The following is a 22,753-nucleotide window of genomic DNA, read 5'->3' as shown; positions in this document are numbered from 1 at the left end:
TAAAATCGATTTCAAAATCTGTAACATTACACGTGTACACGTCTACAGGCGTTTACTGACATTGCATCATAACGGAAAAAACTTGTAATTTTAACATTGGGTGGAATTTTAATGCATGTAAATGATTAAAATTTTCAGCAAGCAGTTACAAATGAATAAATACGTACATGTATAAGTTAGTTTAATATTACACAGCCTTCGGCTCTTCTAATTTTGTTTTTAGCACATGCTAAAATGTTCAGTTCGTCTGGTGCACTTCAATGACAATGTAAGCTAACAATTCGTGAAATCTATTTGCAAATAATCCTGGTCTAAAATAAACATTCAGTTATTTCGGGGTAAAATGTCAGCAAAAACAACATATTTCAACACAATCTAAAATCACCTGAGTTTAAAAATCTTTCTCGACTCAAATTAAATTCTACGTCTATTTTGCAAATAGAACTATTAAATACTAAATTATTGAAACGCAACAATGTTTCAATATCAATTATTTTTAAATAATAATGAATGTTAGAAAATTAGTATTTAGTATGTAAGTGGGATTATATTCCCGTCAGTTCGATTCTCGTGGGTTCGTTTCCCGTAGGTTCGTTTTTCGTATCCCCTTTAACTGTAAATGGTAACTCCAAACGTTCTGTTTGAGTAAGTACTATTCCCGTAGAATCTTTCACCGTAGGGGTAATTTCCGCAGGTACATTTGGCGATGGTATCATCTCCGTGTGTCCATTACCGGGATGAACAATTTCCGTGGACGTTAACGCCGTAGGTTCATTTTCCGTGGGTATCATTTTCGTAGGTTCTTTGTCGACGGATTATATCCCGATTTATAAGTTGGTAATGGATAGTCACCATTACAAACCTTTTTAGTTTCATAATTCTGACCGTTAATGTACACATCCGTACCTTCGACACATGTGATGCTCCCATTTATCCCCTGTGTCTCAGGACAGTGAGAAGAGGAATATACACTGGTTTGCATTTCCACAGTATTCAGTCCAGTTTTTATTTTCAACTCACTGTTACCAACACACGCTTCATTATTTGGGTTTAAAGCGCAGTTTACCACAGGTTCGCTTGCATCATGATTTTGCTGTAGTTCATTATGACCTTTCGGCATTTTATTTGTATCTGAAAGACTGCCATTTGTCATTTTATCCAGAAGGATACCATCACTTCGACTGTCTTTTATATCCATCACCTCACCCTTATGTCCTTTAGTATCGCCGTTCTTATCATTACTTGTTATCAACTGTTGTCCTTTACTATCCCCAGAAACTTCTGGATTACCTAGGGTGTTCTCAACATCTACCCCATTAGAAGTGATTTCTATTACATCATTTTGAGTCACACTTGTACCGTTATATCCATCATTATCTACACCATTAATCACAACTTCAGCATTTCCCGACACTTTTGAGATGAGGTCGTTAACAATGTCATACACAATACCGTCACGAATTTCTTCACTTTCCACAGCAGAGTCGTGTATTGCGTGATCATCCAAGTACGGGCGTTTCTCGGACTTGACCTCATACAGCGAGTCTGGATTCTCATCACAAACCTCACCTTCGAGACTCTTAGAAACCTCAGAGAGAGGTGAAGAGCTTGCAGAGACCATATCATCATAATCTAGGAATTTCCTTTTTCTACTTCGAGTGACCATCGACAGCAGAGGCGCACCCTCCTCCCCCTGAATTTCATCCAAATTAATGCTGTCGGGAATACTAGTCATCTCAACATCGCGGGGGGTTTGGATATCTTCGCCAACAACGTCTTCAGTTTCATCTTGGTTCTCTAATTCATTGCCTGCAAAAACAATCACTAGAACGTTAGATCAAATTACAAGAAGGTTGTTAGTCACACAACAACTTCACAACATGTTGGCGTTGTTCATTTGCCAGACAATAACGTCCGTCGATCATGAGTCTAACGATAATGCAGAAGTGTCACGAAGCCAGTGAAAATTTGCCAAGCCATTTCAATACGCAATTCCAGCTATAAGCTATCATGATGGTATCACGTGTCATTCCAATATGGGGAAACAAACTTACACTCTTACTTAGCCTGAAATAATTCACGTTTGCGAAAAGATAACGGATGCAGATTTTGCAAGAATGTATCGCGGTGGAAAATCGTTCAAAAAAAAATAATTTGACCTTCTTGGAAGGCCAAAAGAAGGTTTTTTACGGTGTTAAAATCTGTATTCACATGTATTTCCTGGTATTTTTTTTAGCCTCGATTTCCTCTAAATGTACACCTCATAATCTTTTCCTAACTGGAAATTGTCGGCTTAGCGCAGTCAAGAAACTATCTTATAATACTAAAACATAATAAGTGAGAATGACGCAAGACTAATCAAGAGATTGGTTGTGAATTGTATCCGCTGATTATAGGAACAAGCACACGACGACGAGCCACACACGCACACAAGTTCGACTACTGATAAGTAAAAAAAAAGCAATACATATATGCATTGAAGAATCATCACTCAAATAAGGCATTTTTTATATGTACACACACATTTATACACTGTGAATCTATTCGTGATTAAATCAATCAATCAATAATTTGTAAAAGAACTTCAAAACTTCAATACCTGAATCAGAGGCATCTTCAACTGATTTCCAGTCTTTCATGAGATTCATCATCCCCCTTACTCTTGACCTCGAATACTTGGCGTCAGATTTTCCCAACTCTTCAAGAAGCTCACTCAAAACTTTGTGAAGTTCTTTTTCACATCGTTTGCGCGTCGGCCGACTGACAGATTTTTTCCGAGAAGGCGGTGGCGGCGGTTTCTCGGAAAATTTCTCGCATAATTCGCGCAACGACTCCACATCACCGCAGGCGAGCCCAAAACCTGGTTCGATAGTGCTGTACGTCTCTTTGCTTTTTTTGGACGACTTCGAAGAGGAACGTTTTCTCGACTTCGATTGGTGATTTCCCTTGGTCGTTTGGGAACGGTTGAAAGCTTTTGACTATGGTGAACAAAAATCTTTCGAAATTTAACACAAAAATTCCAGGTCCGCAAATTCTTATTCTTTCACCGCAACCCGTTGTTCACAAATATTTAAAAAGCTGTGCAAATGTTTTTCTTCTGAAATACATTGTTCTAGTTTATTTTGCTTGGCCAACGCAAAAAACCCTTTAATTTTGTTGCAAATCCCACTTTTTAAAGGCCGAGGCTCACGCGCAAAAACTCAGGAGAAAAAACCCTATTCATCATCGCGGGAATTCGCTGACCATTCAAAAATATCGGCTTTAAAAAGCAACTTTCAAGCCCTAAATTTTGCATATTTTGTATCCTCGAATAAAAAGAAAAAAAAACTTGATAAACATCGTAGATTTTGTTTACATCTAAAGTCACCATGGAAGTCATAATCATTAATGCAGTCCTTTTCTGAAATTTCTCCTAGATTTCGTCCAATGCACACAAAAGGTTTTAGAAATGAGTAATTTAGGTGTATGCATGCATGTACTTACGTTTGAGACCCATTTTCTATACCATTCGTTGAGAGCAGGCAGTTCATCCTGTTTGTAAATTCTGATGTCGGTGGCGTCAAAAATAGGAAAGTAGAGATACGAGGAGTTCTTAGCGTCGTAACCAAGATATGTTTCATTGTATGGTGTGGTGTCCGTATTACCAAGAAAGTCACGCAATTGAGGATGGTAGTCCTTTGAATGTAGCATAGATCAAGTTATTTTAATGTAGGTTTCTACCTATGGTTCATCTTCAGTTGATCTAGTTATTTTCATGACTGGCTTTAGAGGATGACGTATCTCAATATATTTCAGTCTCATAGGGGGTACAGCGCCCTATCAAGTGAAAAAACGTGATTTTATACTTTCTTTTTAAATTATCAAGTCACTTACCAAGCACTCGTCGCACAAAACCTTCAGTATGAGGACACGCTGATGCAAAGTTAAATCAATGTATGACTTTGTCTCTAACGGATTGACATCACCTATAAAAAGGAAGAAAATATGCATTTTCTATATATCCATGTATCAGTGCCGTCATTTGGTTCATAATTCCTTGTTTCACTCAAGATTAGCTTAGGATTAGGTCTTAGATTAGGTTTATGGTTGATTCCAAGCAAAAATCTAAGCTTAATCCTGAGCTAACTTCGAGGATTAAATCCGTTTTATTCAGGAAGCAGACATAAAAATAGGATTGTATCATTGTAGTGCTGTGGCTGATAGTTTTGTCCGTGACTTGGGAGAGCCCTATAAGCCTTGTAGAAATCCGTTCAATAACCAACCATTGCCATGCAGCAAAGATGGCAGACATTGGTGATACAACATGCATGTATATTACGAGCTAGAGTCTAACATGCATACTGTTCGTACCTAATACATCAAAGAATGCTGGGTTTAATCCAATCTGACGAGCAACCTGCAATAAAGAATGAATCAATCTTCGTCCCGAAGTACTTTGCTAAAACTTGCAAATAACTGTTTTCGAAAAATTCTTTCCATTAGCATTGCAAGAGCCTTATAATGTAAGCGATATACAATTCTAACCGTTTGTAGTTCTTCCTCTTGTTTGGCCAAATACCAAATATCCAACCGTTCTTTTAACTTCCTTTCCCAAACTTTAAACTTCATCGGCGCCTTCTTGTGAATGCTAAATGCAACGACGGCAATATTATCGTGTGATCCTATACAGATATAGGCTATCGCAACAAGAGTTACCCTTGTCAAAATGGGGAGTCTATTTGCTAATAAACTCGTGCAAATATACATAGACTACATGAAAACGAACCACTAGTATACATTTTTGCTTTCAAATTAAACCATTTTAATGAGACAGGTAACTATATGTGGCTATTTAGGCCTATGGTACACATGCAGCTTAACTGATCTCTGAGCTAACTCTGATGGCATGTCACTACTCACTATAATTTCAGGTCCTTAATGCCAGGTTAAGTAAAATGATCTCTGACTCTATATGTATCCATGCAAAGAATGTGTGTTTTGTACCTTTTGCGCTGACTTGGGGTGACAAGAAGAGATGTTAATATCCAGGCCATTTGCTGCGACTTGTTGGGAATAATTAATCCGTATTCAAATTCAGTGAAGTTTAGTTCAGGGAGATTTAGCGCTGGTTGAAAAAGCCAGAGAAAGCTGCCAATGGCTGGAATCTGAAATGTCATTTAAGTAGATTTAGTAATTAAATTATATATGCAGTGGAGATTTAGGGGAGCTTTGCATGGCAGTAAAAAGTCTGAGCAGTGAAGATTTAGCAGTTTAGATTTAGGGAATCTTAATTTGCAGTGAAGATTTATACAGCAGTGGAGATTTTGAAGATCAGTCCTGAACAGTGAAGATTTAGCAGTCTATAGACTGAGGGGATCTTAATTTGTCGGTGAAAATTCAGCTGTAAAGATTTAGAGCAGAGGAAGGAGTCCTACTGTCCTACGGCTCGCTCTTAAGGTGATCGCCCGGCCATTCTTAGCTCCTACCTCCCATATCGATCTCAACTCTCTCAACACGTCGGTCGTAAACATTTCGTTCTCCCATTTACCCAGTTCTACCATTAGCGCCTCGTTCGCCTCCCTTCGTTCCTTCTCCTTGATTCGTTTTATCTCTTTCTGATTTTCTTCTTCTTCCATCATGAGATGATTCATCAGACTCGAAGGTTCCTCGGGATTTATCCCGTTCATATGGTTCATGCGACCAGACCTTCGACGCCGACATCCATAGACTAATGGAAAAGAGAATATATTTTAACTCAAATCTTGCGGAAAAAGATTGACACGGTGGTGATTAATAATAGTACATGCATGTAACTCTATGACTAGAATCCATGAATATAATCTTAACTTTAATCCTAAACATGACTCTAACCTTATTCGCCCTTAAAAATAGATTAAGGAATAAATTCAATTTCATGAACATAATATTTTAATTTTAAACTTAAACCTGAACTCAGTGAAACTGGCCCTAAACCTCCACCCAATCAGTGATCTAAAGGATTAGATTGGGGATTATATTCCTGGAATCTGGACAAGCGTAAAAGAAAAACTGAAGCCATTATTAACCCAATTCAAAACGATGAATGCGGGCATGCGGGCCGGGAATCTAGTATACTAAACTGATCTGATATACCCATTGAACATTTATAGTATAATTTCTGGTTACTGTGTCTTTAGCGATATATTTACTGGAAATATTTAATTGTTCAATTTTGTCATAATTAAGGATAATTGTATCTCAAATTGATACATTTCCATTATCTTCGTAGACGTCCGGGTTCCTTATGGACCAATCAAAATTCGGCATTTTTGATCCGCTTCGAATGTATAAAATCGCTGAGCGAAGCATGTTTGGCCTTTTTAAAGTTTATTATGTTGGCAACAGTTGGCCGGTGGTAATAAGCGACTTGCACCCCCTAACCCTAACATTTCCACCACGAAACTCATTCACCCAACCCGAAAACCTTAATTCCCTTCCTGGTTTTGCTTTCGCACTTTCCTTTCCAATCCAAAAAAGAAAGTGCCCTTGTTAGCCGGCCAACCACACGTGTGATGACCCCGAGTCTCAAGCCTTGTGAAGCCCCCGACATTTATGTTGAGGTGAGTACTTCGTGTGCGACCTTTGCTTGGCTTATAGTACCGCTCGTGTGTTTGTTGACAACTAAATTAAAAGGTTAGCTCGTCTCGTGCCGGGCCTTTACCTCTTTGTGGAAATGGCCCTTGACGAGTTTTCCGACATCATTTTGTTTAACTATGGCCGCCGAGATGGTTGCAAACAACATGTAGTGATGTCGAGCAAGAACATCGCATACATTTATACTTCCAGAGTGTTTGTTTCACCCCCGTTTATTCATAAACGTAACTCCCGTTTATCCAGATTCAGAATTTCAAGGTTTTCGTTCCAAAACGCTAAAAATATTTATTCGTTTCAAAATATTGATGAGCTAGGCGCTATTTCATGATGGCCGCAAGCGTTTGATAAAATGCCTTCGGGCACTTTCATTGCTCGATTTAGTTTAAAGAGTCTTTGCCTCATAAATAATGGTAATTCACCTCGGTTGAAGTAGAGGGTTAAAATCATCTTTGAGATGCTGCCAAAATTTTATTAAGAAAGTCTATTTATAATGATAATTTTTAAAAAGATTTTGAGTCAAACAAAACAAATGCATTTGTGATATGATATAATATCCGATAAAATTATGCCACATTTGCATGATAATAATATAAGAAGATTTATGCATATCCCCTTATTTCTTGTAAATGAAAGGAGCCTTGCTCTATTTCATTTCTTATGTGATTTTACATTATATAACGCAAAGGAAATGCTTGATATAAAAATCTAAACTTTATCTGCCCAAAATATCTACATTCAGTGTTGAGTCGCTTAAATCGTGAGTATGCTTTTTATGTGTTCACATGGCTTATTTGTGGTCTCAAGATCTTCTTCCTAATTGATGAATTGTTTTATTGAATGAGTTTTTTAGGTTTGTATGTAGAGATTTTCCATAGAAATCAATGTAATGTTCAATGAAATGTATGAGATTTGACTTTAATAAAAGTTTAAAACTGGTGTTTATGTACGTTAGTTTCAATTTTATATATTATCAATTTTATATATTACTCATGAAGATATATATCACAATCCTGTGTTGAGGTATTTTACCTGATTCTTCAGCAAGATCCTGGGCAATATCCTTTCCTCTTCGAAAAGCCATGGTTGCTCTTAGAGTTACTTTTTCCCTCAATGATCTACAAAATCGTAATTTGCAGCATTAGTGTTCATGACAACCCCTGATTATTGAAAATATGGCAAATTATAGAAAATTACATGTTTGAATTTTTCCAAATATTTTGAAATCAATAAGGTTCATATTTAATGACTTCACTGCATTTTCCCATATATCCTAATACTGGAATTATTCCATGGCTATGAAGCACTGAGTACAAGTAACTTTGGTAATTAGAAACATATACATACATGCAGGGACATTATCCAGTTCAAAATCAGGTCAAAGGTGCAATTTCATTATGCATATTAGAAATTTTAAGAGAGAAGTATCGGTTTGATTAAAATAACTTTTTCATGGGAAGGTTTTCTCAAGTGTTTTCCTTATCTCATGTGTTTTCTGAACAATCATTTTGTGAGTACTTTTTTAGACCACAAGATTTTAAGTAATTTAGCTTGTAGGTACACCACGTAAGTATTTATATAAAAAGCTTTGGTCCATTAAGCTTTGAAGTATTATATAAATACTTACATGGTGTACCTACAAGCTAAATTACTTATCGACTGTCACCATGCAAACATACAAGAATATTATTACAAGATTTTAACCAATATACACTTAATGTATGCCCCAGAGGGAAATAGTGAATTTTGTTTTCCCTTGAGTCTCAATGTTTCCCTTGACTGTACATTATTAAGTGCTTTGTTATATTGGAACAAAAACATACATGTTACACAACATTTCATTAAAAAAAAATTTAACCTGCTTCCCTGGTGGGGAACATTGCATTTATTTAAAGAGTCATGTGATTATGAATGAACCGATCACATTTAAAATACACAGCACCTATATAACAACGTAACATGACTGACAATGGCACAAATGTTGCCATAACTATATCAATATGCCAGTTTTGAAAGATATTAAATGGCAGTGATTGTGCTTACTAGTATTAAAATTTGATGGATAATGTTGCAATAATTATTTCCTGTTTACCGTCAACACTGCTCACCTATTCAACAATGCTAACTTTTGATCAAGAATTTTTTCCAATTTGTGGGCAAGTTTCGATATCCAATGTGTGGATCCATTGTAACGATAACAATTCTCCAAGATTAACCGCATGTCCGATATAACTGCTGTGATGCTCTGGTAGTCATAACTCTTGAACTTACCTTCAACTAAAAATAAATAGTTGTAGACATTAATTAAACTGCTCAACTTAAATGTTTTCTGTCCTAGCTGTCCAACACTGTTGCAATTTTAATCCACAAATTCCTCTGAACAATTTGCAATGAATGTGAACATATTACAAATTGCATCTCACAGCTAAATTTGCAAGCAAGCCAATGTGATGATTGAGATTTCATTACCAGTGTAATTTTCTTGTATTTGAATTGCCAAATTGTTTATGGAAATTAAATCAAATGGCCATCAGACATAATGACTGGTTATACATTTTATAAATAGGATACTGCAAGATCAGGTAATTGGTCCTGAACATTATTCTTCCAAGAAAATTCAACTATTATTTACTGTAACCCAATATGCTATTATTCATATTGGCAAGTAATTTGTTACACTTGTTTTTAAATGATAAATAAAACTTAATAAATAAAGTGCCAGGCATGATCAAACTAGTGAAATACTCTTGGCTAAAGAGCTATACAAATGCTCCTCCCTAGATGGCCTAGGGAATTGTTTATTGGGAATAAAGCTGTTCTTCTGGTTTGTGGCAATGACCAGGTTAAAGCAGTTTTTAGAAGGAAGTGGTAGAAAGGGAAGTTTTAAATGAAATAAAAAAAGAAATGAATGAATGAATGGGTTTTTTGAAAAAAAATACAAACCCACACAGGGGGCACAATTTGCATGCCTTTACCATCGAAGATGCTATTTGTACAAAGAGAACAAGATCTGGAACAAATATTGTACGAATGAAAGAAAGAACAATACATGTTTCACTTACTTTGAGTGAAACTCATTGGTGTTTCAATTCTCGCATGGTAGTCCCAGAGATTCAAGCCTTCTACATCGACAGGCCGAACAAACGGATATGTTATAGATTTATACTGGTCTGACTTTAGTTCGTGGAATATTCTATACCCTTGTTGAACTTCGTAGCTAAACAAAGTCAAGTCGGGAACAAGTGGCTCGGGCACAGCAACAAACGGCTGGCTTGCTTCGACGTTCAAAACATCTATTTCTGATGAGTTTTCAATGAATTTTCCTGCGCTATTTTCTTCGCTATTGGTTCTTTCAACGGGAGGGTCGCATTTCCTGCCATCTTCCTGCTTTATATCTAAAGTTTCAGGCTCCATTTCGAGCTAGCGATTGCTTAAAAATTTCTCTCAGACAAAGCAATTTTTTCCCTCATAAAATTTCAACCGGTGTTTTCAATATTTTTGACTTTTGTCACAACACGCGCCGCGCGTGACCTTGGCGTGGGAATTCCCGCAGGTTCAAAACCCCGTCGGAGAAAAAGACTGTAGTAAAATATAGTAATTCCGTACTTAGAGAAAATAAAAAGAAATAAAAGGACAGTTTTTGTGGACGCTGTGAACAATTTTTTATAAACCTAAGTCTTTCCTATGGATAAAAAGTAGTTCATATCTTTAATAATGTTTCTAATTGTTAAAAGGTTGCTACCGGGTACATAAACCGTATCGAAAACCATGATGCTTTGCGTGCGTAAGCAATCCTAAAAATGCTCTTAAAATGATGAAAAAAGCCAGTATGTTGAAATTAGTTGAAGAAATTATTATTTCAAAATATGTTTAACTTTGTGCGGTCTTAATATTTACGATAGTGCAGAAATTTATAGCAATTGGCGATTTTAAACGGGGGGAAATATCTCGTAGTGGTCCGTCGTGCATTGCGGGAATTGTTGCGGGTAGATTGCTTCTTGCTGGCTGAGGAAGAAAAAGTAAAGGCATTATTTTGAATTCGGGCAGAATTTCGCATTCAGGAAGCAACCTTTTCTCAACCTGACGGGCAAAATTCCTGCATTCTATCTCCCAGAAAAGAGGTAGGTTAAAATACGAGGAACAGAATCGCGAACGAAACCAATAACGGGTGAAAAATTTGCGATGCATTTTTTATACGAAGCGTATTTTATCGACGACACGTGTAAATATATTGAGTTTTAGTATTTATCGAATTCAAGAGGTTATATTTTAGATTTACATTTCCGCAATCGTTTTAATATTTGTTCGACAAAGTTCCTACGATATGGTTTACGTAGTGACGTGGTCACGTTTTGGTGCATTGTGTTGAGAAAAGATTTTGAAGATATTTTTAAAATTTATGTGTTTGTCTATGTTTACAGATGGACTTACATATGTTATTTTGTTGTCTGACGGCTTCAAAAACGTGATTTTTCCTCGCAAACTGCAGCTGTTAACCCATCAGGCTAAAACTAGAGGAGGTTGAAATTTCCTGAAATTAGAACATTTGAGGAAACTTCCTGCATATCAGAATGAACATGGCCAAATAATTGGCTGTTTTTGCCCAGTAGATCTTATCACACCGCCCAAATTATACATAGACAGAATCATGAATCATCTATTCAACAGACTGCCTGTGAATTTTTTTTCTGGGCTTGTTTGTCTATTGTCTGTCATGATTAAGGCCCATGTTCTTTTTCCATGAAACAGTTTATTTAATTTTAGGAATTTAGGCTGTAAGTATAAATACTTATTATTCAGTCTTATTATTCTTGCAGAACAGATACTTAAAAATGACAGCTTTTGGATGACTGAATGTTAGCTTTAAGTCCAATCCTTTGAGTTTATTGAGAATGGCTTGTAAAGTAGCTTCATGTCAATTAAATCTCATTCCAAGTTAATAGATCTTGGAAATGACATTGACAGATATTTTTCTCAATGAACCATGGACTATCAATTACCTTTCTCTGACATGTGAAATCCTTTGAGGTCAAAAGTGGCATAACCAGAGTTGTGATTTTTCGAGGGCGGGGGACGGGGGATTAAGCACTTGTTGGAAAGATTTTAACAGCGCACAATCCTAAAACCTGTACTTTGTACATGTTTTTCAACAGTAGTCAAGAGAGGTAGGATGCCAACCTCTTTTACGTATTAGGTATGCCACTATTTCAACAAAATAAAACATTAATGAATGCACATTTTCCCACTTGGAGACAGGAGTCTAATCTGTTTTTTTGTGTATGTGGAAGCTTTATATTTGACATGCATTTAAAAATTTCAAAATATCCATGTATTTATGAAAAATAAGAGATTCATCGCATTATAAGGACAAAACTATACCAAAAATAAGAAAAAACGTGAACAAGTGTTTAAAACTAACCAGGAGCATTTGCACAAAAAACTGCAACTTTCTCACGAGTCTTTCTGTTAATGCAAGCTAGACCCAACAACAGTAGAGCCTACTAAGTCTTAGAACACTCTTAACTCGAGTGGGTTTTTTCACTGAATGATAAAAATTTTACCTTTTTTTTCAACAAGTGCAGATCAAGCCAACACATAAATCACAGTTTAGGAAATAAACAGTAGGTCCACTTTTGTGTGACACATATCTTAATGATGCATTATGGGCAGGTTGTATAACTACAATTTGCTTAGTTAAATCCTAGTCAAATCAGAAATACACAATTCTGATTTGCCAATCCTGTCCTTAACTACAGTTAAAAGTCAACAAGCTTTTTATACAACTGGGCCCAGAACTTTGAGTGCCTGTGTGGCCTGCAGCTGATTAAATACACTACGTTGTAACAATGAAGTAACATTTCTGTTCAGTCCCTGTACAATATTGGCAAACAACTCTTACTTATATCTCATCAATGACATCACAACTCACAAGCACCATGTCCAATCTCGTTCCTTGTAAAAGATCATTACTTTGTCACATGTTATTAATGATGTGGTTTGTGGCTTTGTGCATGTTGGTTTTGCAAATCCATCAAATTGCATCCACCCTTCATGGCCTTCAAGCTTCCATTTATTTAAACAATCTTTCTCTTGTGCATGTGGGCACATTTCAACAGTAATGGCGCATGCTCACTGTATGTGAGCGCGACTTTGGGTCCACGTGCAGCGAAAGCTTAGTTTTAGTCAGTCTAAATTCACGCTACTACAGATTAACTAACACATTTTTAATTCTTCGCGTTCAAATTTACTCGTATATTTTTTCTTCGTGAAATTAGTTGCATATTTCTCTCCTGCATTGAGGTTTCCAAATTTATGTGAATTCCTCGTTTTACCGCATTTTAAATCACAATTAAACCGCGAAACCAAGAAATTTCCGTTTCAAATGTCGGCAGTGTGGGAATTAACGGAGTGGAGAATAAGGATTTGAAACAACTCACTAAAAGTCAACAACGCAGGCTCCGACTGCCAGTATGAATAGCTAAATTCATTAAAGTGATCCTATGCATGATCAAAACAGTTTTATATCGTTATTTAACAATGAGACATAAAGCACAAAGAACACTTATCTACAACGTCAATGATATGTTGCAGACTGAATAATTGAACCTGTCCGGTGAATTGCACATCTATGTTTCTTATTATTTAGTTCGCCACAAACGACAGAATCTTAAGAAGAAACTTCCAAAATGATACCAAAAATCGACCAACATTTATATAAGGCATTTTTACAGTTAGTGTTTCATAATAGTGAAATCTGGTAAAACTGTCCATTTTTAAGGCAACGCAAAAATTTGAAATTCGAGTTTTCCGAGTTTTTTCCTTCGGCCATAAACATTCGTCAGCATTTGTCACAAAAAGTTTCAAAAGAATGGGGGGGAGGGGCGATGTGGTTTTTTGATTTTTCCAGAAGGATAACTTCGACTCAACCTCGATTTCCGAGAAGAACCGTGACTTTTCAGTTTTTTCCCAGCATATCTTTAAGAAATAGAATTTTCATTTTAAAAACTCGCCTTGCTATGTGTTTTCATTGGTTTTATTAAACACAAGACTAAATAAACGAGATTTGTGAAAGAAACTACTGCTCATCAGGCTTTGAATGCGTTGTTTACAGTTTTGTTTGTAATCATTTTGTTCAGGTGAAAGACGGTATGGATAAAAAAACAGAACAAGAGATGACTGATACAAACGTCGCTGAGACGACAGAAGAATGTCTCGAGAATGGAAGTGGTAGTGAAAAATCACAAGACGATACACTTGGAGAAGTAGTTAGCATAAGTACCACCTTGGCGCAGAACACTGTCCCGAACGTGGTTTTCAGTGAAGGTAACAAAACAGAGGGAGAAGATATGGTGTTCACTGTTGTAGCCGTGGACAGTAACATTGATGAGTACGTGGAAATGAATTCTGAAACCCTTCCCCAGGAAGTTCAACTCAGCTTAGTCCAACCACCGGCGGAGTCAGATACTGGTGGTAACAATTCCGACAGGTTATCGGATATAAACCAGCTCGCCTTGATTGCAGCCAGCATCGAAGAAACCCCAAAGCACGCCAACGTAACCAGCCCCGAGGATGCGCAGGAAAAAAGCTCTGAAATACCAATGGTCGAATTGGAGAACTCGAATACCCCTCGGCAAGCCAAACCGAAAAACTACCAAGATTCGGCAGGAGCTCAGAAAAATGTAAAAGGCAGAGTGGTCTGTACCATTTGTGATCAAAATTTCTCAGATCTTCCATCAATGAGGCGCCATCGCTTGATCCACTCCGAGGAGAAGCCCTACCAGTGTGATTTTTGCGACAAGGCATTCCGGCGTAAGGATAACCTACGAGAGCATCGGAACATTCACACCCAAGAACACGTGTATAAATGTGACCGGTGCGGCAAGACCTTCCCACGAAAGTACACTCACAAGGTGCACATGTCGAGGTTCTGTATGAAACCAGGAGAGGTATCGGGGATTGGCGACGAAACCTGGACGACCACTTCCGAAAAAGCAGCTCACGTGAAAACGAACATGGTCGCGACTAAGACTTCAGAACCGTGCCATATTTGTTTCAAAACCTTTCGAGATGCATCCACCCTGAAGCGCCATTTGCTAACCCACTCCGACGAGCGCCCGTATAAATGCACGGAATGCGACAAGGCATTTCGTAGAAAGGACCACCTTCAGGAACACGTGATAGTGCACAAGTTAATCCGTCCCTTCAGCTGCCAAACTTGCGGGAAGTCGTTTTCAAGAAAGAACGGACTCAAGACGCATATGATACGAACAACCCATCTGCTTGGATTCGATGACATCGTTATACCTGAGCAGCCGAAGGATTCTGAGGGAGTAGCTGTGGACGTTGTTGAGCAAGTGCTTGCAGCTGATCAGTTAGTGGCTACTACAAGCGAAGTATTTCCCGAAACCTCCCAAGGAGAAAATGTCACCAGCAACAATGAGCAGTCTACGTCAGCTGACATTTCATCGTCTGGACAGTCAAAAAGTTCAGATAATGTCGCAGTGCATGTGGTCGAACACGTGCTTGAGGCTGACCAGTTAGTATCCGCCACAAGTGAGGTGTTTCCTGGAAACTCCCAAAGCGACAAGCCAACTGGAAATACCGATCAATCCGCATTGAGTAAAGGTACGAATGGAAGCAACTTCCAGCCTGAAGGCAATGATCGAGCGCGAAGTACAACTGTGACTTTGGAATTCTCCAAAGTGCCAGCAAATTCCGAGAATCCGACAGAATCTGAGACCACTGTAGTAATTTCAGAGAAAGGTACTGAGCCAAACGAATTAGACAACCTCGAAAACGTTGAACCGATGGACGATTCAAGCGCACAAGACGTAGAATCCGTTGTGATCAAGTCGATTTTCTGTCCTAGCTGTAACGGGACGTTCCCAGGTAAAGTTGAACTCTGGGAGCATTTCCAACAACACATTGACGAGGGGATGTTCGCTTGTGAGCTTTGCTTTGAAATCTTTGTTAGCACGGAGCTGTTGCAAGAACACCAAAAGAATTGCGACCCTTCCACAGTAGGGGGTAGTGATGAAGGTGACGATGAAAACACCGTAAGTAACGAAACTGTCGGTACCCCGGAGAAAGACCGTTCCACGCCAAACTCGAGGAAAAGAAAAAGGACAAACACTGCCGAAAGAACTGATCAAACGTGCACTGTTTGTAATAAAGTGTTTCGGGATACCACCGCTTTGAAACGACATGCTTTGGTTCATAGTGGAGAACGTCCACACGCATGCGGTGAATGTGAAAAACGTTTTCGACGTCGCGATCATCTGAAGGCGCACGAAATTGCCTACCATAGCGGCATAACATCGCACGAGTGCAAGACGTGTGATGCAGCGTTCAATACAAGGTACGCACTAACAGTTCATGCAAAAACCTGCAAGAACCGACCGTCGTCGCCAAAGGAACCCGTCTCCCAAGAGGTCAAGCTTATTGGCAGCCCCGAATCAAAGCAATGTCCCATTTGTCACAAGATATTCAAAGATCCGTCAACCCAACGACGCCATTTCCGAATCCACTCCGACGAACGCCCTTTCCATTGTGATATCTGCTCCAAGTCGTTCCGACGAAAAGATAACTTGAAAGAGCATTTGCTTTGCCACTCGGAAGAGAAGCCGTTCTCTTGCGACCACTGCGGGAAATCCCTGTCCAGACGTAGTAGTCTCACCAATCACATGAACGTTTGCCCCGCGAAAAAGCTAGGAATCGGCGCAACTATGGCAAACTCCGAGAACCCCATCATACCGGAAATGCAATTCACCCAGTCCGCCGTGCAAGAAATGTGTGTCAGCGGTAATCCACAAGAAATTTCCGCCGCCCATCTCCTAGCAACGGGTCTGGCGACCTCTGTGACGTCATTAGACGTGACGACATCTGGAGTGACGTCATCTGAAGTTGCTCCTTTGGATGACGACATAGAACACGGGCTGCCGGATGAGGATGACGGAAGTGGAAACACTTTCCCGTGCGAGGAATGTGGCAAAGTTTTTCGCGCCAAATGGACCCTGAAGTTCCACCAACGTATTCACAGCGGGGAAAAGCCGTACACGTGCACAACATGTGATCGACAATTCCGTCAGTCAAGCCACCTTAAGATCCACGAGCGCACCCATTCCGGAGAACGACCGTATCAATGCCAGGTTTGTGGTCGCGCATTTATCGATTCTTCGACCATGAGACGACACGAGCGCCATCACAAGGAAGCCGCTGACCCGAATGCAGTCATTGATGACCAACATGACGTTATTACTACTGAAGACGAAATTATTCACTCCCAAGGTGACGTCATTAGTGCCCAAGATGATGTAATCAACGCCCAGAGTAACGTCAACGATCAAGATTACGTCATCAGTAACCAAGTAATCGAAGATTCACACCAGATCATAGATAACATGAATGAGAGCGAGGCTAACGTAGTCCAGCAAGCGGTTGAGGTCAGTCTCGAAGAAGGCGCGATTCAACTGCTCGTGACAACAGCCAATGAACTCGCGAACTCTAGCCAACCAATCAGCACCAATGTTGTTCCAGGCATGAACCAATCAGACGACGGGACGAGACTAGATGAAAGTAACCTCAGACAGATCTTGAGAGAGTGCATAAGGAATCAGACGATTTCTGCGGAAAAAATCGAAACATTGGAAGGTATAAACTGGCAGCAAAATCCGACGAACGAAGGCGTTGAACAATTGATATACATTCAAACTGAGGAGAGCACTCAGACCGAGTAGAAAGAGGTCCATATATGAACTAGCCTTTAGATAAATAAAGAACACAAGAAGACTTCATGAAGGAGCCATTGTTTAAAAACACAAGTATGACTTTTGAGTGGAATATAATTTTATCGAAAATGATTTGATTATAAACCAATTGCAAATTAGACAAAATTTTAAAAAAGGAACTTTAACTTGCTTTCCTAACATAGCCCGGAAGGACGTCAAACGAAAAACAATTTACAGACGTATGAAATTTCGTCAAAATGCATTCGGTCGCTATTTCCAAAATGGGACGAAAGCGATTCTACCGAATTTGACTTTGTAAAACACCAGCAACTGACTTGTACGAATCTTTTTTAGTTTTCTTGTAAAAGTGTGTTAACACTTAACAAGTACTTATTTAATGTATGTAAACGCCTGTATTTGAATGTATTTTTGAGTGGTTTCGCTAAAGTGATCAGCGATTTGTGACACATAACGGTCAATGTGAATTGACCTCGATATTGATTCACTGGTTGTGATATGCAAGCCGCTGAAATTCTAGGCCAAATTGAGCTCCTCAGAATTCGAGTCCGATCAAAATATGAGGTCAGGCTTAGGTCAGACTCGGATCCGTACTAGCGTTGTAAACATGACTTTTCTAAAGTGCACGTGCATGTGATGTGAATCTACCGCTAGATCAGAAAAAGTAATTGCCACGCATTTTCCTGCAAAATATTATACACAATTTTACGCTCGTGGCGAGGGCTACAGATCATTAAAACATGTGATTGCCAAAATTATTTACAGAAATATAGTGTATGATAAAGAATATAAATGTCTTAAAATATAATAAGACAAGGTTCGACAATTTTAAATCTATCATTTTATGCATGCCTTTCTTGTAAAGTTTCTATAGTTAATTTGTTTCAAATATGTTCAGAGAAGCCTAAACATTGATTGTGTCATTGCCGAAAACACGTTCCCAATATCCTGTATTGACGAATGAATCTGTTAGAGCCTGGTGAGCATAAGGTCTATCCTCAATCTTGTGATTAATCAGCCAGGACACAAACTTTCGGGCTTTACGATCACCAAGTTTCTTTATGTTCACTTGATTTCCTTCAGAAATATTCTTCATTTGATGTAACGAAGAACCAAAAGGGTGTTCGCCTTTGGTTAAGATGAAGAAAGCGATCATACCCGCAACTTGGACGTCCGATTTCTTCCCGAAATGACCTTTTTCTTCTCGTCCAAATGCTGAGATTACCTCTGCGGGCATCCATCCCTCTGTACCTGCAGCTTGGGTTTCAACTTTTGTTTCGTCCTTTTTTAGAATCCGGCTTATTCCAAAGTCCGCCAATTTCAAGTGACTCTCGACATCTACCAGAATGTTTGATGGTTTGAGATCTCGGTGCAAAATTCCTATACCATGAAGAAATTCAAGCCCGGATAAAATTTCTTTAATCAACCGTGGACCATTCTTTTGTAGATATTTAATACTTTGAAAATCAACAAGTTCTCTCAAGGTTTCTTCACAAAGATCAGCGATAAGATACATGAAGGTGTCGTCTTTATGAAAATGTCGATAACTTGCTATAAACGGGGAATTATTTGTTTCTATGAGACTCTTAATTTCCTTTTCGTTTTCAGCTGTTTTAGCCCCACTTTCTAAAACCACTCTCTTAACAGCAACTTCACTTCCATCCTCCATGAGACCAACATAGACACACGAACCATGAGAACCAGCGCCAATTTTCAGTTCACTTTTTGCGAAAAAAGCCTTCATTGGTATTTTACTCTATTAAAAATAAAAAGGTTAATATCTTAAAATATGACGAATACTTTAATTTTCAGAATCGTCCCAAGAGGTTTTTAACTCTCATACTGAAAGTAACTGTTAGCGAGAGCACTTAATTCTGCATTGTAACTTAAATCTAGTAGCTAAAACTGTTTTAGTTCGGGTCACCCAACTCATTTGCGTTTTTGAAAATCTCTGTTGCTGTATAGCAACGGTTGTCGATCAGGCACGAGTTGTGAATAGGTTTTCTCGCTGGACTTGTTACCTCTAGATATACGCAATTTTGGTGTTCTAGCGAAACATTTAGACGCTCAATTTGCCTGTTCATAATGTGCATTTAAGAAATTGTAAGGAGCTACGTTCGAGCGAGAATAAATGGCATCTAAGTTGATCGATCGTTGAATGATTACTGATGTGTCTTGAATAGGAATTGTCAGATAATGCAAGTCTGAGTTTCATCAGTACTGCACATGCACACGTTGATAGAACTCTATATCTCAAAAAACATTTGTAAAGTATCACCTTTTCTAACTGGTTGCAATTCATTGCTTTTAACATCTGCATTTTCTCACGATGTTTAATTGACATTTTGAGAATAGTTGTAATTTCATCATGACCATGGTGAATACTGCATTCCAGAAGATTCATTTGCCTTCCGTCAACAAGGAATGTTCCAGAATTTCTTATATCGATGTTTTTTTGCAACAAAATATTGAGCAACAGCGCGGAGTTTTTGACAACAGCCATTCGTAGGGCGTCAACACCAAGACTACTACCAGGCGTTATGTCAGCACCTTGTTCAACTAAGTACTCAACAACGTTTAATCCACCACTTGCTACAGCAAATTTCAGAACTGTGTGTCCGTCTGAATTCTTCTGATTTATATCAGCACCGTGTTCAACTAAAAATTTGACAATGTCACTGTTATTATCAACAACAGGAGTGCATGGAAGTGTTTCTACGTGACTATCTTTGCCATTCACATTTGCACCCTGTTTAACCACATATTCTACAATATCTTGTACACCTTCAGCAGCAACAACGTAGAGATGTGTCATTTCATCAGTATCCTTGCAATTTACAATAGCACCGTGTTCAACTAAATAATTTACAATGACAGGTACACCTTTATCAACAGTGATGTACAGAACTGCCAATCCATCAGAATTCTTTCCGTTTCTTTCAGTACCATTTTTAGCTGAACATTTTACAGTGTCGCGTAAATATCCATCGACAGAAAAGTGCAAAACTGTCCTGCCATTAGAATCCTTGCTATTTACATTTGCACCCTGTTTTACTAAATATTTGACAATGTCAAGTTCACCTCGAGCAACAGCATGGTGTAGAGCTGTCCAACCCATGGCATCCTTATGATATACATCAGCACCCTTTTCTATTAAATATTTCACAATGTCTAGTACACCTTGAGCAGCAGCATAATGTAAAGCTGTTCGGCCATGCTCATCGTTACAATTTACATCAGCGCCACAGTCTTCAACGAAATACTTGACAATTTTAAATGAACGAGAATAATAAATGGCATTGTAAAGGCAAGCTATGTAATTTTGAAAATAATAACCAGGATATTGTTTAATGAAGGCATCATCTAGTAAACCATGCTTTGCTGCAATCCATAAAACTGTTTCATCATCCTTGGTCTTAGAGAAGATGTCTGCACCATAATGAACCAAAGAATCCAATGTTTCTGTATCTTCTGGACTAAACTGAAAAGCACGCAAAAAATTCGTCTTCTTCCAATGATTACTTTCGTTTTTGTCGTCTACAAACTCGACTCTTAACACATCCCAAATATGGAGTTTCCTGTCGTCTTCACTGATATCGATAATTCCACTTGCTTCTTGGTTTTCATTAATATCTGTTGGATATGTATGTAATATAGGTGATCACGCAATGGAGAGTACAATAGCCTTCTGAAGTGCTTACGTCACACAGTTTTCTATCTATACAATTTTGTCCCACTTGTTTCCCAGATTGCATTGCGATTCATTGTTCGAGACCGACATGACGTAAGCACCTCAAAGGTCTATTCGGGATTAATAAATAGTACAATTGAAGCTTGAAATTTTGCTAAAAGGGCGAGCTGACATTTTGACCTAGGCAAATCTCGATAATAATTTTACCATCGAAACAACATAAGCGAAGTTTCGTTTCGAAAGGTTGGAAAAATTAGCACATGCTCCGAAAGAATTCTAGTATATTCATATCTTTAGTAAAACTTGACATCCGCGTCGTTGATTTGGTGCATTTTCAGGTATTCGCGCGGACACGAGTGGACGCCGAAAATGCAACGAATGCGATAAGACGTGCACGCATAAAGTTTTAAAGCTGCAACAAAATGTTTGCAGCTAAGAAAGAATCCGGATACGTGTAGTAAAAAATATACAAAATCTAAAAATGTCACACTCTCAAGCTGTTGAAAAAGTATTGCCAAAATTTGTTTAGATCAAAAACTTTGTTTTATACGCATCGGGTTCTGTTAAGACCGCATGGAGCGGTGTGACACGTTATTAGTGTCACTATATGTATAGGTAATAGTATAATTTCGAGTGCAATTACGGATATACAAGCACGAGTGAGTTTTTAAAGGCTGCAAAATAGCGCGAGTCCGAAGGACGAGCGTTATTTGCAATCTTTAAAAACTCACGAGTGCGTGTTTATCCGTAATTGCACGAGAAATTATACTATTACGTATTAATGATATGCAAGGAAATCTTCGAGAATATATTTGTAACAGGATTTTGCACTGTTGTTACAGAATTTTGCACTGTTGTTATAGAAATTTGCACTGTTGTTACAGAAATTTGCACTGTTTGAGATTAACTGCACTGAAATCAACCAATCAGAGTCGAGAAACATTTCCTTGTATATTATTACGACCGTAATTCGACAATCTTGCCTTACCTCTCCTGAAAAAAAATTTGAAACTGTCATCACGGCCAACAACAACATCTCCACAACTGTTATCAGCAGATAGACAAATAAACATATCTTCGTCCAATAACAATTGGAAAGGATGTTTAGGCAAATCCTCACCAATAGATCTAGACTTCCGAGAAGCCACTTTAGGCCAGTGTAATATTGGTTGAAAAGTACGATCAGTGAGCTTAATTCCTGGCCAGACAAGCACACGTGAATATTTTGCGCTGAATTTCGAGGCATATTTAAATAGCATATTATTGATTAACATAACAGACTTGACTTTATCTTCCCGTTCAGTTTTTCTGAACAATGACTTGATTCCACCGTTGAGATACACCGAGAATATTTCTTGAATGGCAGGTAGGCTGTGGAACTCCTTCAAAAACGACAGGCATCCTATGATTGCGGTTTCAGGACTTTCGAGACCTTCCAGTAACTCCGAAACGACTCGTAGTTTAGCTGCGAATATTATAGCGTTGATACTGAGCGCTTTGTTACAAAACGCGTCCGTTGCTCTCGTACGGGAATGCTTAAATCGCTCTTTAGCGGCTTTAAACCCTTCATCTGAGTTGATTCTTAATTCTCCCATAATAAAGAAAAACTCTAACGCGTCATTCATAATTCCAGATTCAACACCGCTCGGCAATGCTCTTGATGCTTCCCCAATGTTGTCTCCAGTTCCGTACTTTTCAACACCTTTTC

The 22,753-nt window shown here is 38.4% G+C and overlaps 3 protein-coding genes across 3 annotated transcripts; 1 reads left to right on the top strand and 2 right to left on the bottom strand.

The window, feature by feature from the left end:
* Positions 1–69: 69 nt before the first annotated feature.
* LOC114537843 lies at positions 70–10,097 on the bottom strand. Its single transcript, XM_028558953.1, has 11 exons — positions 9,672–10,097; positions 8,718–8,886; positions 7,642–7,727; positions 5,466–5,707; positions 4,984–5,144; positions 4,525–4,627; positions 4,351–4,396; positions 3,874–3,965; positions 3,484–3,675; positions 2,600–2,978; positions 70–1,809 (listed from the first exon to the last, which is right to left on the bottom strand). The coding sequence occupies exons 1-11, from the start codon at positions 10,021–10,023 to the stop codon at positions 788–790; spliced, it is 2,844 nt and encodes a 947-aa protein (XP_028414754.1). The 5' UTR covers positions 10,024–10,097; the 3' UTR covers positions 70–787.
* A 523-nt stretch (positions 10,098–10,620) lies between these two features.
* Positions 10,621–18,106, top strand: LOC114537836 (zinc finger protein 184-like). The gene is made up of 2 exons (XM_028558947.1): positions 10,621–10,730; positions 13,746–18,106. Exon 2 carries the CDS (start codon positions 13,758–13,760, stop codon positions 17,343–17,345), a length of 3,588 nt encoding a protein of 1,195 aa, XP_028414748.1. The 5' UTR covers positions 10,621–10,730; positions 13,746–13,757; the 3' UTR covers positions 17,346–18,106.
* Positions 18,107–18,258: 152 nt separating this feature from the next.
* Positions 18,259–20,472, bottom strand: LOC114537863 (serine/threonine-protein kinase TNNI3K-like). The gene is made up of 2 exons (XM_028558973.1): positions 19,633–20,472; positions 18,259–19,110 (listed from the first exon to the last, which is right to left on the bottom strand). Exons 1-2 carry the CDS (start codon positions 20,470–20,472, stop codon positions 18,259–18,261), a joined length of 1,692 nt encoding a protein of 563 aa, XP_028414774.1.
* Positions 20,473–22,753: the final 2,281 nt, after the last annotated feature.

The sequence above is a fragment of the Dendronephthya gigantea genome, unplaced genomic scaffold (genome assembly GCF_004324835.1).
Source record: "Dendronephthya gigantea isolate DGI-Jeju-01 unplaced genomic scaffold, DenGig_1.0 000166F, whole genome shotgun sequence".
NCBI lineage: Eukaryota > Metazoa > Cnidaria > Anthozoa > Malacalcyonacea > Nephtheidae > Dendronephthya > Dendronephthya gigantea.
The sequence above is the reverse complement of the archived record's forward strand: the minus strand, read 5'-3'. Positions and strand labels throughout refer to the sequence as shown.

Excerpts from the sequence above, each read along its gene's own strand:
- LOC114537843 (XM_028558953.1), bottom strand. The coding sequence starts at position 10,023 with ATGGAGCCTGAAACTTTAGATATAAAGCAGGAAGATGGCAGGAAATGC. Across the intron at positions 3,966-4,350 it reads AGCATTCTTTGATGTATTAG|GTGATGTCAATCCGTTAGAG; the intron begins GTACGAACAGTA and ends TCCTTTTTATAG. Across the intron at positions 2,979-3,483 it reads ATAGAAAATGGGTCTCAAAC|TCAAAAGCTTTCAACCGTTC; the intron begins GTAAGTACATGC and ends TGTTCACCATAG.
- LOC114537836 (XM_028558947.1), top strand. The coding sequence starts at position 13,758 with ATGGATAAAAAAACAGAACAAGAGATGACTGATACAAACGTCGCTGAG.
- LOC114537863 (XM_028558973.1), bottom strand. The coding sequence starts at position 20,472 with ATGGGTTGGACAGCTCTACACCATGCTGTTGCTCGAGGTGAACTTGAC. Across the intron at positions 19,111-19,632 it reads ATTGCAACCAGTTAGAAAAG|AGTAAAATACCAATGAAGGC; the intron begins GTGATACTTTAC and ends TATTTTTAATAG.